This window comes from Microcaecilia unicolor, chromosome 6 (assembly GCF_901765095.1).
Source record: "Microcaecilia unicolor chromosome 6, aMicUni1.1, whole genome shotgun sequence".
NCBI classification, from domain to species: domain Eukaryota; kingdom Metazoa; phylum Chordata; class Amphibia; order Gymnophiona; family Siphonopidae; genus Microcaecilia; species Microcaecilia unicolor.
The window spans coordinates 121,684,247-121,700,596 of NC_044036.1; the positions used below are offsets into that span (position 1 = coordinate 121,684,247).

At 43.3% G+C, this 16,350-nt stretch overlaps 1 protein-coding gene across 2 annotated transcripts in view; it reads left to right on the top strand.

The window, feature by feature from the left end:
• Positions 1-16,350, top strand: part of HMCN1 (hemicentin 1) — a 672,624-nt gene that overhangs the window by 273,757 nt on the left and 382,517 nt on the right. For both annotated transcript variants that reach the window (XM_030206904.1, XM_030206905.1), the window contains exons 21-24: positions 1,275-1,434; positions 6,738-6,909; positions 11,492-11,619; positions 16,045-16,317. In XM_030206904.1, the coding sequence (XP_030062764.1) occupies positions 1,275-1,434; positions 6,738-6,909; positions 11,492-11,619; positions 16,045-16,317 (733 nt within the window). The remainder of the gene's footprint in view (positions 1-1,274; positions 1,435-6,737; positions 6,910-11,491; positions 11,620-16,044; positions 16,318-16,350) is intronic.

Genomic DNA, 16,350 nt, shown 5'->3' on the forward strand with positions numbered 1-16,350 from the left:
CACTGCAGTGCCCCCTAGGGTGCTCTATTGCATTCATGGTATGGCAGGGGGACCAGTCTACTAAAAATGCTGGCTCCTCCTACATCCCAATGGCTTGATTTTGTGCGTTTTGCACTTGGACGTTTTTTTTTCTTTCGAAAATGGACCAAGAAACAAAACATCCAAATCACAAAACCTTGTTCAAAACAGTATTTTTGGAAAAAAGGATAGACATTTTTCTTTTTTGAACATGGCTTTCTTTTCTATTTACATTTTGGATGTTTTTTTGCAAAACGTCCAAAGTCGGACTTAGACATCATATCGAAAATGCCCCTCCATGTCATTATGGATATACTGGAAATCTGACTGGCTGCGGTGCCTCCAGGACCAGGTTGGGGAACCATTGACTTATGTATTAGAAAACCAGTGCAGTAAGGAGGTGAACCAAAAACTGCGCTCTCTGGTTCATAATTATTCTGTATGTGGAACAGTCGTATTATTTATTTTTTCCACCTTTAATTGAAGGCTTTGGGGGGAAGTTATCAACATGGGCTACCAGTAAAACGTGTTATTATACCTCAGCCTGTGCTATTTTAGTAAGGTCTCATTTTATGCTATGAAATCTAGTTACTGATAACCCGAGTTAACAGTAAAATGGCCTGTTTTAACAGTTGCCCATGTTGATAACTTGCCTCCCCTTAGCATGCTGTGTTGCATGGATCATTTTCCCTTTTGTTTTGGAGTTTTCTTGCTGCTCTTATATCTACCATCTGTTTTGTGGTGATCTGAAATGAGAATAAATTTAGAGCTGGAGTATCTCCAGAACCTCCAATTGCTAATGAGTCTGGTTGGCAGATTATGGTGACCATGTAGCGCTAGGAACACCGGAATCAAAAGTAACCAACAATGGGATGTGTTTATTTTTTGCTCTTTTGCCCCTGGTACAAAATAAGTACCTGAATATATGTAAACCGCTTTGAATGTAGTTGCAAAAACCTCAGAAAGGCGGTATATCGAGTCCCATTTCCCTTCCCCTTTTCTTTATCGTACGCTTTTTCAAACCATTCTGGCACCCAGTTCTACTTTTTCTGTTGGATGAGTATGAGTGCACAATTACACTCCTTTGCTTTCAGGTGACACCTGCAGTAGAATTCAAGATTCGTTGGTCAGAAGTGCATTTCCATTTGCTAAACTGTACTACTTGTTTTTATCCAAGTGCAAGTATGCTGAGAACCATTTTTATGCAGTGACTTGTTGCCTAATGCATTCTTTATCTTTTCACTCTGCTTTGGTAGAAAGGAGAGCTGATTTCCCTCAGCAATGCCAAATTTTCGGCAGGATCCGATGGGAGTTTGCACATACTTTCCCCAGGAGGTGATGAGAGTGGTGAATACGTCTGCACAGCCACCAATGCTGCTGGCTATGCCACACGGAAAGTGCAATTAACTGTTTATGGTAAGTTTTATTAATTGTGACTGCTGAAATGCTTTCCAAAACATTGAAGGGTTCAGCCTTGATGAATGATGCTACTGATTATAAGGTTCAAATATATGCTGATTCATCTATGTTGGGTGTTTGGTACCATGTTTCCAAAACACTTCTGTAGATTTTTGTACAAAATCAAAAGAAAAGACATAGTGAAATGAAGTGAAAATTGAATAGTTATTTGGAGGGAGACATTCTCCCGAACTCTATAAAGGGTGCTCAACTTTGCTTGTCCAATTTGGGTGCGATTCTGAGATGCATGCACAACTAAATTGGATAAACAGCCAATCAATGTCAATAAATTGGGCGCTAATAATCAATTACTGATGTTAAATGGCATCAATTTGGCTTTGCACACACATCTTGCTACATGCTAGTCTATAAAACTGTGCGCCCAAATCTCATAGCTGCAGTAAAAGGGGCCTTGCGTTGGCATCAGCATGAGTTTTTGCTGTGTGTAAAGTTTCCTTTTCCTGCAGCAGGTAAAAAAGAGTAAAAAAGAAATGGCCATGCAGTAAGTTTGCACTTGTCACCACCCATTAAGGTGGTGGTAAGGTCTCCAGTGCTACCCCAGTGGTAACCCCCTGTGGTATGTAACCAGGTCACCCTTCCAGATGGGACCAAGGCTGTTGCTGCTTAGCTTCAGCTGATTCTCATGAGCTGAGCTCTCCTGTACACCTCCTGGATCAGACTGGCTTCCTCCCACTCTCCCTTCGTTGGTCAGGGTCAGTATAGCCCTTAGTTTCTTTCTCCACCCGCTTCCAGTGACTTTAACACACTCAAAGTTCTTAGAAAAATCCAAGGCTTTATTGTTCAAGCTGTTTAAACACAGTATTAACTGTGACTTGCATCAGTTCCTCCAGCATGAATAGTTCCGCTTATTATTAATAGTCCTTATTGTCACATAGTTCAATTCCTCCTCCAGCACAGATAGTTCAGCTTATCATTAACAGTCATTATTTCCAACAAAGTTCATTCCTATTTTCCACATGACAGTTGCTGACCCTGCTAACTCCACAGCACTATCTTTTATAAGCAGACAGTTCCTGGTTAGTTGTTTCCACTAGCCTCCTCTCCACTGACTCACTTTAGCCTCCCCCATCATCCACAGTTTTGGCAGTACAGAGGCCACAAAAGCTTTTACCTTTTCTCCCCGAGTCTGGGCCAAACCAGCCACTTCCATAAACTCCCCTCTCTTCTTCCCCCACTTCCTCTTTATTGCATTCCATCTCTTCCTCCTCCCTCATTTCCCTCAGCTGTACCTCATTCTCTGGCTCAGAACTCATCTCCCAATCATTCACTTCCCCCTCCCCATCCTGGGAGTCAAACTGACCCTGCAATGGCTTCTGGGGAGAGTAGTTTTTCCCCTGAACTAGAGCTTTCACCTGTGGTTTGGCCACCAGAGGGCGAACTGCTCGCTTAGCAGGGCCGAATGAGGAAGGACGCTGACTTTTAAAGGAACAGTCACTCCCTTTTCTTTGTCCCCGCACTATAGATTGTTCACAGGTGATAATTTTTGAAAAATTCTGGCGGAAATTCCATGCTCTGGGGGTGGAACTACTACCTGCAGCCATGGTAGGCCGGCGGTACTTCGGGCTTGCCATGTGGCAAGCCCGTTGCTCCATGGGAACCCTTTAGTAAAAGGGCCCCATTATGCGCAATCCAATAGGCAGCATGGACATGGGAGGAGCATGGGAGGTCAGGGGCATTCTGTAAATTTGCAAGCAGTGTTATAGAATACCACAGATGCGTCCACATTGGACGCCGGGAATTTCAACTGGTTTCAGCAGGCATTAAGTCCAGGTGCCTAGCGCTGTTCTATAAAGGGTACTCAACTTGGATCTCCCTTTATAGAATAGTGCTGAGTGCTGGTATTGAATCTGGTCCATTATGCCCAATTCTGTAAAATGTTATAAATGGTAGAAACTGGATCAATTTCTTCACAAGGCATAGACTAAAGGGGTAGTTTCTAATGTACTTCAATACAATGTACTTTAATAATCGTCGGTAAGCAGGAGCTACCACCAGCCCAGCACGGGCACTGGCAGTAGTTCCACCCCCTAGAGCGTGGCATTTCTGGCACTACGGAATTAAAAAAAATATTTCCACAGGGGGTTACCCAACGGTAAACGGCATTGCCATGTGCTGGCCGGTTACCACCAGGTTAGCACGGTAACCCTTACTGCCACTTCAATGGATGGCGGTAAGTGCTCCCCCCTGCTCGGTCACTGCCATTAGCATAGGTCCCCATAAACTGCAACTTAGTAAAAGGGCCCCTAAGAGAATAGTGCACAATATTTGTCCCTCAACACGTTAAGAGGAAATAATGTAGTGCATGCCAGTTTAAGGCAGGGGCATATCTACGTGGGGCCATGGGGGCCTGGGCCCCATAGATTTGCCCCTGGACCCCCTGCTGACGACCCTCTCGACCCCCCCTCCCACCACCAACAATCTGTCGTTGCCAACCCGCCATCGCCTACCTTTGCTGGTGGGGGACCCCAACCCCCGCCAGCTGAGGTCCTCTTCTTCCCAGTCCCTCACAAGGCTTCGTTCTAGTCTGATGTTGTACGTGCAGGACGTCAGACTAGAATGAAGCCTTGTGCGGGATTGGGAAGAAGAGGACCTTGGCTGGCAGGGGTTGGGGTCGCTCGCCAGCAAAGGTAGGCGACGGCGGGTTGTTGGCGGCGAGAGGGGGGGGTCGAGAGGGTCGTTGGTGGCGGGGGGGGGGGGGGTCGGCAATGGCGGCGGGGGGGGGGGGGGTTAAATGTGCCCCCTCATCTCAGGCTCTGGACCCCCCTCCCGCCGAAATCTGGCTACGCCCCTGGTTTAAGGTATTGCTTCTTAACCCTTTTCTGGAGTCACACCATGCCAGTTGGGTCTTCAGGATCACCACAATGAATAGCATAAGAAATTTGCTATATGCAGATTTATCTCATGCGTATTCATTATGGTTATCCAGAAGATCCAACTGGCTAGTTGTGCTTCCACGGATGGGTTGAGAAGCACTGATTTAAACCATAGCAAGCTGCCTATTAATGAGATGCAAAGTGTGCAAATGCATGCTAAACAGCACATTATTTTAGACATCAAATAATGCAGCTTGCAGTGAACTTTATAAACTGCGTTATTCCTGGACAAAATAATGCCAGCTCAAACTTGGCCCGATGCTCCTGCTTTGATGCAGTATAGTATGAAAGTTACGACCCGCTGACACAGCAAATGAAATGTTGGCCACCGTCAGTCTTGGTCTGTGTTTTCACAAGTGCTGGGAGAAAGAGACAATAGTACAAGCTAAGTGATATAATTTGCTTCTAAGTGATTTTTTTTTATTTTGTTACATTTGTACCCTGCACTTTCCCACTCATGGTAGGCTCAATGCAGCTTACATGGGGCAATGGAGGGTTAAGTGACTTGCCCAGAATCAGAAGGAGCTGCCTGTGCCTGAAGTGGGAATTGAACTCAGTTCCTCAGCACCAAAGTCCACCACCCTAACCACTATGCCACTCCTCCACTGGAAACTTTAGCTGTGAGGAAGGGTTTTTTTTTTTTTGCTGATGATGAAGTAGTCCAGCTCCATTTGTGATGCGCTCTCTTATATTTCTGAGAACCTTTATATGCATTTTGTGTTTGGTTCCCTACCCAGTTTATTGTATTTAGTAGTTTCTAGTTCATTGCCTTCTTAAAAGGGCCAGAGCTGTAGTAAAACAGTCCTTCACAGTGCCTCCACCCAAACTAAGACCTCATGATCCTGAAGTGCTCCTCTCTCTCATAGGCACCTCTGACCTTTCAAAGCATCTCCCCTCTCCCCTATAGACTACTGTAGGCCTATCTGAACCAATCCCCAGTGGTCCAGTGGAATGAGATAGGAGCAAGTCCCCAGTTGCTTTTACCCCTTTCTGCTCTGGGTTCAAAATGGTGACTGTGACCCCTAGTGATAATTTTGTGGTACTTTAATAAATCTTTGGCTCAGCAACTAAATTTCACAAAGTTCATCAATAGTAGTAATCAATATTAATCTGTGGCACAATGGACCTTGGCACAGAAGACTCTATCATTAATTTCAATCAATATTCAAAGCAATTTGACTGGCCAGCAATCTCTCCTAGCTGATTAAATCGCCTATTTGGGGCTAACCACTAACTTTCAGTGACACTTAACCGGTTAGTATCATTGAAAATAACTGGTTAACACTGAACTGAAAACCAGCTATTTTGGGGGCATTCCAGCCAGGTTAACCGCATAAAGAGAACAGCATAAAAGTCAGTCCTATATGCTATACCCCTAGCCGGTTAAGGGCTCCTTTTACTAAGCTGAGGTAAAAAGTGGTCTGTGCTAGTTTGGATGTGTGAAATTAGCTCGTGCTGGGCCATTTTTTACAGCGACAGGTAAAAAGGCCTTTTTAAAAATGAGGCAGTAAATGTCCGTCTGCTAATATTAAAAGTAGTGCACAGTTATTTACTACCTGAACCCTTACCACAACCTATTTACTTGGTGGTAAGGGCTCATGCACTACTTGTGCAGTAATCAGGCAGTGCGCGGCAATATGGCACCGCTGCCAATTACTGCTGGGAATGCCCCTCCCCATGGTAGAAAATAGAAAATTATCTTCTACCTTGGGAAACAGCATGCGCCAACTTTGGAATTACTTCCGGGCACCTGTGCTATCCCAGTGGTAGTATCAATTTGGCGCTTAGCAATTTGTCATTAGCCTTACCACAGCTTAGTAAAGGGCCCCTAAGTGCTGACTATCACACTTAGGGCTTCTTTTACAAAGCCGCGCCAACGATTCCCGTTTCAGCAAATGAGAGAAACCCCATTCAGTTCCTATGGGCTTCCTCTCATTTGCTATGCAGGAATCTCTAGCACAACTTTGTAAAAGAAACCCTTAACTGGCTCCGGAAACCCATAAGTTCAATGCTGGTGTCTGGACGTGGCCCAAGATTGAATTTCCAGATTTCACTCCACTATCGAAACACTGATCACTGTCAGCTAAATATTGGGCCCTGTGTTCAGTAATGTGCATCATTCCTGAATAACCACTAATAAATGAATCATTATACTGTGTTCCAAATATTAATAGTAGAGACAAATTTGAAGATTCATTCATGATTCCCTGCTGCTCCCTAGATATCTTAAATACACAGGCAGTTTATAGGTATAAGTAAGTTATGGGTGTACACGGAGTGCTTTCTGTATTTGAATTTAATTCCATTACCTAAACTTTGCTTAAGATGAAATTAAATAGTGTGAGTTAATGCTTCTAATATTTATAGTGAAGCCAAGGGTGTCGAGACCTGGGCTCGGAGATGAACAAAGAATTTCACCAATCGAAATCTCAGTAACAGCAGGAGAAGATGTCACCCTTCCGTGTGAGGTGAACAGTGTGCCACCTCCCATCATTTCATGGGCCAAGGATATGCAACTTATCTCTCCATTCTCTCCCAGGTAATGGTATCACAGTGTATGTATATGGTTATCTAAGACAAAGAACATGTTCCTACTTATATCAGAAGTGAATAATGTCAAACTTAATGGAACTAGTTTGGAGGGGTGGGGGTTATTTTATAAGGGACTGATGGGTATAGAACAGATTTCTAGAAGCCTAAGTAGACTATTAATCAGTAGTGCAGTTGTTCTTGGGAGTTTAGGTGTCAATGTGGGATTGACACTTAAAGTCTATTTTATACAGCAGGGGCATATCTGGACTTCGCCGTTAGGGGGGTCCAGAGCCGAGGTGAGGGGGCACATTTTAGCCCCCCACCCCAGCGGCGACGACAACCCCCCCTGCCTCCATTGCCGACACCCCTCGCCGCCGTCAGAACCACCTCCAACAACTGTGGCCCCCCGCCCGCCGTTGCCATGACGTCACCTACCTTTGCTGGCGGGGGACCCCAACCCCCACCAGCCGAAGTCTTCTTGCTTTGTTTGGTTTCTGAGTCTGTCTGACGTCCTGCACGTTGTTTTTTGACAACGTACACAACGTGCAGGACGTCAGACTTCACAGAAACAGAACGAAGCCCTGCAGATCGCACGGAGATCATCTTCTGCTCAGTCAAGGCAGGCCCTTGGTCTGGAACTACATTCAGGTTCTGGGGTCAATGACAGTGGAAGTGGTGGAAATGGTGACATGGGCAAGTTCTCATGTGCCACCATTACAGGAATCTCTTCTCAGCCGTTGGTCTCCGGTTAACAGAAGAATGACCTTCTCCTTCCTTGGATAGGGTTGCCAGACAGAGTATGCAGTGGATGTTGTCACCCAGCAATTTGGCTGTCGGAGCTCCCTTTCTGAACACAATGGAAGGTGGTGACAATGGATGCCAGCATGTTGGATTGGGGAACTCATTACAAGTTCCATCTGGCACAGGGCATCTGGACGGAATAGGAGTCTCAGGGGTTGATAAATTGCTTGAAGCTCAGGGCAGTGTGGAATGCCTTGTGCAACTTTGCTCCCTTTCTGGTGGGGTCCCGGTCCGAGTTTTATCTGACAATGCAACAGCGGTGGCTTATATCAACAAGCAAATCAGGACCCGCACATAGTATGGGAACACCACCTGTAGTTCTGGACAAGTCCCTTCCCAATGGGTGAGAGCTGTCCAATTTAGGATTGTGAGCTTCATTAAAATTACCCCCTCCCCCATCAAGATGGGCAGATCTCCAAAACTATGCATTATCTTCAATAAATGTATATAAAATTTCTTATCAAACTAGTTGGGCACATAGATATTACAAAGCAGTAGATTTTTCCCATCCAAAGTTACCGACGCAATTAGAAATCTGCCCTTGACATCCTCTAGAAGTTTGAGTTACTTTGAGGCATATTTTCAAAGCACTTAGCCTTCCAAAGTTCCATAGGTTTCTATGGAACTTTGGAAGGCTAAGTGCTTTGAAAATATGCCTCTTTGTATACCTTTCTTAATTAATATTAGTACCCCTGTCTTTTCCCTACAGGTAGGAGACTCAAAATATTCACCCATTCACCAGCGGCAGAGCTAAACATGTTTGATAGCATCTAAATGTGTCTCTTGCAAAAGGCAGTGGATACCTGTCTTTTGTTGTAAGATTTTTGCCTTTTTATAGGAGAATGAATACCCCTCCCCCTGCATTCCACGTTACTACTTTAAATGACATTAACACTGTGAATTATATGGTACAATGCATATAAAGCACTTGTGAAATAAGTACCAGGGGGATGTCCCAGCCTCCACTCCCCCCCCCCCCCAAGAGAAAAAACATTTTACCAGCCTAGGATACCAGCCTAGTTGTAATAGCCTTAAACTGCATCTTCTGGGCTCTCAAATACCCTTCCATCCCACACCCAATCCCTAACTCCCACACACTGTCCGTATTACCCCTTCCTCAACCCCCTTAATAACCATACCCTCTCTCAACCCCATCCTTAAACTGCTATATTTAGTGGTGGAACCTATAGGTGCTACTTCCAAAAGGGTCTTGATTCTCTCTTAAAAAGATAATATATTGTTGAACTCCCATTATAACAACACTCAACTTGGATAGAAGGAATTAATACTGTCCAATACTAAAATGTACGTAGCAGAAAAAATACTCGTTATTGCATAATGAGCAGCATCAACACCAAACTGATTTTTGGGGTGCCAGATAATTCTGAAGGAGCTTGAAAACCACATGATAGCAGACTATTACTGTCGAATATGGAGCAACACATTGGGGCAACAACTATCTTGCACCTTCAACACTGAGTCAACTGAAAAGATATCCCTCAAGAGCCATTACACTTTAGGAGATACGTGAAATATTCAGCCAAGGCCATAGCCAGAACTAAACAAGAGTTACTACTCACACATACAAAAAGGCTCAAGTCCAACATGTTAGATATAAACCAAAGAGGCCAGGACAGTCCCTCAGAAGCTGATAAGAATACCGGCCTAGTTTGAGAATATCCAGTGACGTGATCCTCTTAATATAAATACCAAAATTCAGTTAATGATGAGAATCAGTGGCATCCTTCACCATGGTCAAAGCTGCTGCTCTGTCACCATAGAGTCCAAGCTGAGGCCTACATCTCAAGGCTACAATGCCATTTATATCACTACAATCAGTCATTATGCTTTCAGGAATTAGCTTCTGTATTTGACGCTAGTTGATCCATATATTTGGTCTCCTCTGGCGCTGCTTCAAAAAGCTGCACTGTGCCGTTATGTATTATTTTGAGCTGTGCTGGGTATAACAGGCTAAAACAAATCTGTAGTTTAATCAGCCTGGTGCAGATAGGGGAAAAGGTTCTTCATCCCACTGACACTTTATTAGAATATTATTGAAAACAAAACACTTTTTTATTGTTATAATCCAGAGGTTTTCCATTTTGCAAAGCTTGTAGAATCTCCCAACTTGTGATCATAATTGAGTGATTTAAGAATCACTGCTCTCATGCGTTCAGTGTTGTCTCACCAGGGTGCCATGTAGTGAGCCAGGTTTCCAAGAAACTTATTTATTTATTTATTAGGATTTATTTACCTCACTTAAGGCGGTGTACAGCAAGAATAAGTCAAACATAAGCAATAAAATTACAGCAGTAAAAGTATTCAAACATCAATACAAAGTATGGCATGGCATGCTACATTATAATGTCAGCACAATACACAAACATTTTAATAGACAGCATAGGGTGTAAGCAAAGATGGAACATATAGATAGATAAGATAGAATAACAGGAGTAAGAAAATAAGGGATTAGTTAAAGAGAGTTGCAATTGAGGCCACAAAGGTGCTTGAACATTATCTTGGCTAGGGTAGGAGTGGATAAACGTGTCCTGCTATACTATGTGCAGCTGTTGTCATTTACTTGTTCCATTAAAGGTCTGGTTGAGGAGCCAAGCTTTCATCTGCTTCCTGAAGTAGAGATAGTCTTATGTTAAGCAAAGCTTTTCAGGGAGTGTGTTCCAGAGCGTGGAGGTTACTCTGGAGATGGCTCACTTTCGGGTATCACATTGTGTGATGTCCTTTGGAGAGAGTGTAGAGGGAGATCCTGTTCTTCAAGTACTCTAGGCTATTTCCCATTAAAGTCTTTGAAGCAGGGGTGTAGCCAGAACTCAGCGGGAGGGGGGTCCAGAGCCCAAGGTGGGGGGGGCACATTTTAGCCCACCTCCCCCAGATGCCGACCCCCTCTGCCACTTTCAACCCCCCACGCCGCCGCAAGGTACCTTTGAAAGTATGAACCTCATCCCTACTTTAAGTATTTATTTATTAGGATTTATTTACCACCTTTTTGAAGGAATTCACTCAAGGTGGTGTACAGTAAGTATGGTGGTATGGTGGTAGAGGTGTCATAGCATGAAGCTACATTTCTGTATCAAGTAATAGAGGGCTTGCCTGTTCCTACATCTTTAACCCTAAATCTGAGACATTTTAGTAAGCATTGGAAAAGAGTTAGTCCATTTCCTAATTAATTTCTTTGCCAGGGGTTCATCTTTTGTGATCATCTACAAAAATTGTTCCTGGAATATGCCTATCCATTTTTATTTATATGGTAGCATTTTGTAAAGCACAAGTTCTCATGAATAGACATGAGGCTCTGAACAAAGAGCCATTACTTTTATCTCATGTGTTTTGCCGTATGATAACCATTAAGGAATATTGCGTGTACTGTAAGATATCTCAGACAGCAGAAGAAAAATAAGGTGTCTATAAGAGGTAATCAAGGAGGGGGGGGGGGGGGGGAGGGAAGAACCCAAGTACTTGCGAACGAAGACTCATGACACTGAGCTGTATTTGAAGTCCATTCCAATTGATATGGAAGACCAAAGGAGCAAAAGAGAAAACTGCTGGACCACATAGGATGTGATCATTTCTGGCTTTCAAATTTTCTGAGGATTATACAGCAAGATTGTTACTGTGCATGCCAGGAAAACAAACTATAGACGGAATCAGAGAGAAACAGGATTTGGAAAGATATGCATAAGTGTTACAAATGCATCTAAGTGTAATTTGCTTTTTGTTTTGTTTGGTGGCATAAATGAAGTCTTAAAATCATTGTATCTTCTGTATTGCAGACACACCATTCTTAACTCAGGGTCAATGAAGATCACCGAGACAAAGGTTTCAGATAGTGGAATGTACCTGTGTGTAGCTACAAATATTGCTGGCAATGTGACTCAGTCTGTCAAATTAAATGTCCATGGTGAGTCGTCTTTGTTTACCTTTGGTTTGATTCCACTTTGAAAATAAAGTTCTTAGTGTATGAGTATTTGTTTATTATCCTTATGTAGGGATGACACAAGAGTATCTGTCACCTAAGCAAACCTTCAAGCCATGTGTGGCTCCCCTCCGGTGGCTTAAGGCAATCTATTGCCGGAGGCAAGGAATGAGATAGCATTCCACCCCACCCCCAAGGCACTCAAAAGGGAGGGCCCCCTCAGAGCTCTGGTTAGGGAGCAGGGAGGAAGGGAGGATCCCTTCACTCGGAAAACTGGTCAGGCTATATAATAAATGAAAACTTTGTAATTGTTGGTTATACTGAACAAAAATTATAGCACTTAAATTATGTATCCTAACACTCTAATATACAAAATACTGACACCTGATCCTGCACATTGGGCCATCATGGTGTTAATTATAAACATACTAGTAAAAAAGGCCTGTTTCTGACACAAATGAAACGGGCGCTAGCAAGGTTTTCCTCGGAGTGTGTATGTTTGAGAGAGTGTATGTGAGAGTGACTGTGTGTGAGAGAGTGAATATGCGAGTGTGTGTGTGTGAGAGAGAGAGAGAGTCTGGGTGCGAGTGTGTCTGTGAGAGAGAGAGAGTGTGTGTGTGAGAATGAGAGTGTGTGCAAGTGCATATGTGAGACACAGTGTGAGAGAGAGAGAGATTGTGTTTCACACAGATATAGTGTGTGCGAGAGAGAGAGAGTGTGTGTGTGAGACACAGACTCTCTGTGAGACTGAGTGTATGAGACCAAGAGAGTGTGTGAGTGACTGTGTGACACATAGTGAATGTGATACAGTGTGAGACATAGAGTGTGTGAGAGACAGTGTGTGAGAGTGAGAGAGAGAAAGACATTGACTGTGAGAGAGAGTGTGTATGTGTGACAGAGATACCTCCCACCTCTCTGTTGTCAGGCCCCCCCCCCTCCCTCCCTCTCTCTCTCTGGTGTCAGCCCCCCCCTCTCTCTCTGGTGTCTGAGCGTTACTGTGCAGGACGCTGAGCTCTGGCTGTGCTTCAAGGAACTGACCAATCCTATTTAATAGAATGCACCTCCAACATTCTGAAGCCGAGAAGCCTCGTGTGGTTGGTCACTTCTGCTTGTGACGAACCCAGAAGTACGTGATGTCAATTCAGGAGATGGATACATAGAGCAGGAATGCCTCAGCCATGCAGTCAGCTTCAGAATGTTAGAGGTGCGTTTTATTATATAGGATATTCTGCATCCACAGAAATCTCCTTCACCCAACAATAGGTACAGAACAGAACTAGGATATTACCCCACAGAGCTTACCATAGGGAAAAAAAAGCCTGATTCTAGTTTCATCTCAATCTTAGCAACATAAATCCTCTCCTGTATCAGGCATATTATGAAGTTACACAAAAGCCTACAAAAGTCACTCAGGACCACAACACAGACGACAAGGAGCCTACCCAGAAAAGGGCAGCATCATAAATATTTCAGAGGGCTCTAGAAAATCAGTATGCCTACTGGAAAAATTGGACAGCTGCTGTGCTATGGATCTCTACATAGAAACTCCATGCTAACAGAATATCTGGCTTTGAACACAGATAGAGCTTCGCCAAGTACAGAATAAATTACCACAAACTAAAAGTAGTAATATGTATCAAAAAATAAACTGAAACGCCAAGAAGAATGCAGTACAACGCCAGATAAATAGAAACATCAATGTAGTTCCCCCTGTACTGTGCAAATATAAAGATAGCAGATGTAAATTCTAAAACCTGATATATTCCAATTACTAAACGACAAATACAGTTGTTGTTTGGCCATTTTATTTTTCTAATCGTCTTGCTCTGGGTCTCTGCTTTCTTCTTTCCACTGTCTTAATTCTGTTTCCAGGGTCTCCTGCCCATTCGCCAATTCTCTCCCCTACTTCTATCTTTGATATTTATCTTTCACTTTTAGAGTTCTTCCATTTATTGTTCTGTTTCTCTATTCACTGAGTTTTCATCCCTCCTTCTCGCCATTTGGTCCTCAATCTCCCTCTTTTTTTTTTTTTACTTCATATACCTATAGCTTTTATTCTGCCTCCCTCCAGCCCTCCCATTCTCCTCTCTCCTTTCTCAACCTCTCACTAACTCCCTCCCTCTTTCTATCTCCCCGTATGCTATGTATCCAGCATATCCCCCTCTCTTCTCATGCCCCATGCCACAAGTCCAGCATTTCCCCTTGTCTTCCATTTCTCTATGCCCCATATCCAGTATTTCCCCATATCTTCCATAGACACCCCCCCCCACCATGTCCAATATTTCCCCTTTTCTTTCACATTATCCCCATAGTCCAGCACATTTCCATCTCTTCCAGCATCAGCATCTCTCCTACCTATCCCTCCAGGTGTCTAGCATCTCTTTCCCTACTCACTCATGTGATCAACATTTTTTAAATGTTTTATTCTTTATGCACAGGCTTGATATACTGCAATTCAATTACACACCAAAGCAGTTTACAATTTCAAATATAAAAATAACAAAGAAGAAAAAATATAACGCTAGTGTTCACCATACTGTAGAATACAGTTTAGCCCTCACTATAAGCCTTACTGAAGAAATAAGTCTTTAAATCTTGGCATTGTAGACTCCAGCTATATATGCTTAGGGAGCAAATTCCACAGGACAGTGATCAGGATATAAAATGCAGAATATCTGTAAGATTCCCATTATGGTTGCAAAGGAGGAAGAATTGTTAAAAATTTATCATGACATGATCGAAGGTAACTCACAAAAGGGAGCGGTATTAGTGAGTCAAATAGGGACGCTGGCAATCCTACATTCAGTACTTTAAATGCAATAACTAAGATTGTAAACTTAATACAATAACTCACTGGTAGCCAGTGATATTGCGAAAAGAGTGGCGTAACATGATTGTATGGGTGGGAGTGGTGGAGTGAGTGAATAGCCATGTTTTGCACCACTGGAGGCAGTGTATGGTCTGTTTGCATACCCCATTTAATAGTAAGTTACAATAATCAAGCCTACTGGTGATGAAAGCATGGATCAATGTATGAATTGTTTCTTCAGAAAGCAATGAACAAAGTGAATGTATTTTCTGGAGTGCAAAGTAACAAGATTTAACAGCTGCAGAGATATGAGCCTCTTAAAAATGCTCTGCATCTAAAATGACTCCGGATGGTTAAGTTGTCTTGACAATGGTATTTGTCCCATAAACACAGGTGAAGCTGTTGGGGTAGGCGATGAGTCAGTTGGAGGGCACTTGGAGAGGTTTAAAACCATCTGATGAGAAGATAACCATGTACTTATCTTAGCAAGGTAGTTGTTCAGAGAGGCAAGATCAAGAGATGTACTGTCCGCGTGATATAAAATGTCACCTGCAAAGAAGTGTGGGCTTAAACCAAGGGATTGAATGAGAAGCACGAGAGGGTTCATGAAAATATTAAAAAGAACAGGGGCCAAGTGGAGCCTTGAGGGACTCCGATAGTCAAAGGGGAAGGGACAGAGCTAGAGTCTTGTTGATCACAAATTAAAAGGATCAGCCAGAAAGAAATGATGCAAACCAATCTAGAATGGTGACACTAATTCCAAAAGATGTCAGTTCAGTGAGTAGAAAATAATGGTTAACAAGGTTGAATGCTGCTAACACATCAAGTAAGAGCATCAATGTATATCTTTCTGCATCTGGACGCCTTCTAGTTTCATTCCAAAGAGTTACCAGACAGGTTTTGGAAACCAAATTGTTGTGGATGGAGAGCATTTGTTTTGGTCGAAAAGTCTGCAATTGAAACAATGCTAGTTTCTCTTTGAATTTAGAGATGAACGAGAAATTCAAAACAGGATAGTAGCTTCTATTCCTTACCCCCCCCCCCCCTCAGTGTCCAGCATCTCCCTTTCCTTCTCTACCCCCCCCCAAGACATCCTGCATCCACCCTTCTCTTCCCTACCTCTCCAGGTTCCCAGCATCTCTCCCTTCCATCCCCTACCCTCCAGGTTTTAGGAATGCCTCCTTCCCTCCCACGGTCTGAATATCGGCCCCATTGAAATTAAATAAGGGCATTACTGAGAGATCATTGCAGAGCCACAGTGCAGAGTACTAATGTGAAAGGTAAAGCTCCCGTTTCACTAACCTACCTCCAGTCTGTCCTTTGAGTGAATGATCAGTGCCCATGGTAACTTCTATGTGAAATTTCCCAAAAAATACCATGACAGTATGCATCTTACCTTTGACAAGTTCATCAAGCCTCATGTGAAATCCAGAATCCTTAAATATCTTGACTAGAGAAGACCTTAACTATGCACAAATGCCAGATGTTTGCTAAGGAAGTTCTTTCCTAAGAAGATAACTCTGAAAAATGTTTCCCCCCCCCCCCCCCCCATAAGCCATCAATGTGATCTCTGTCTTTAGCAACATTTTGTTTCCTTCTAGTGCCTCCAAGAATCCAGCATGCTCCTCGTGTAATGAAAGTTCCAGTTGGCCATCCAGTAGACATTCCCTGCAGTGCCCAAGGAACTCCTCCCCCAGAAATCACGTGGTTTAAAGATGGCAGTGCAGTGCTGATTGACAGGGGACAGTATAGTGCTGCTAAGGATGGAACACTGAGCATTGAAAATGTCCAGCTTTCAGACTCCGGTGTTTATAAGTGTGTTGCTAGTAATATAGCTGGCCGAGATGAAGCAGAGATTACTGTGCAAGTCCAAGGTAATTTGCTATAATTAAATTAGAAGGCTTATT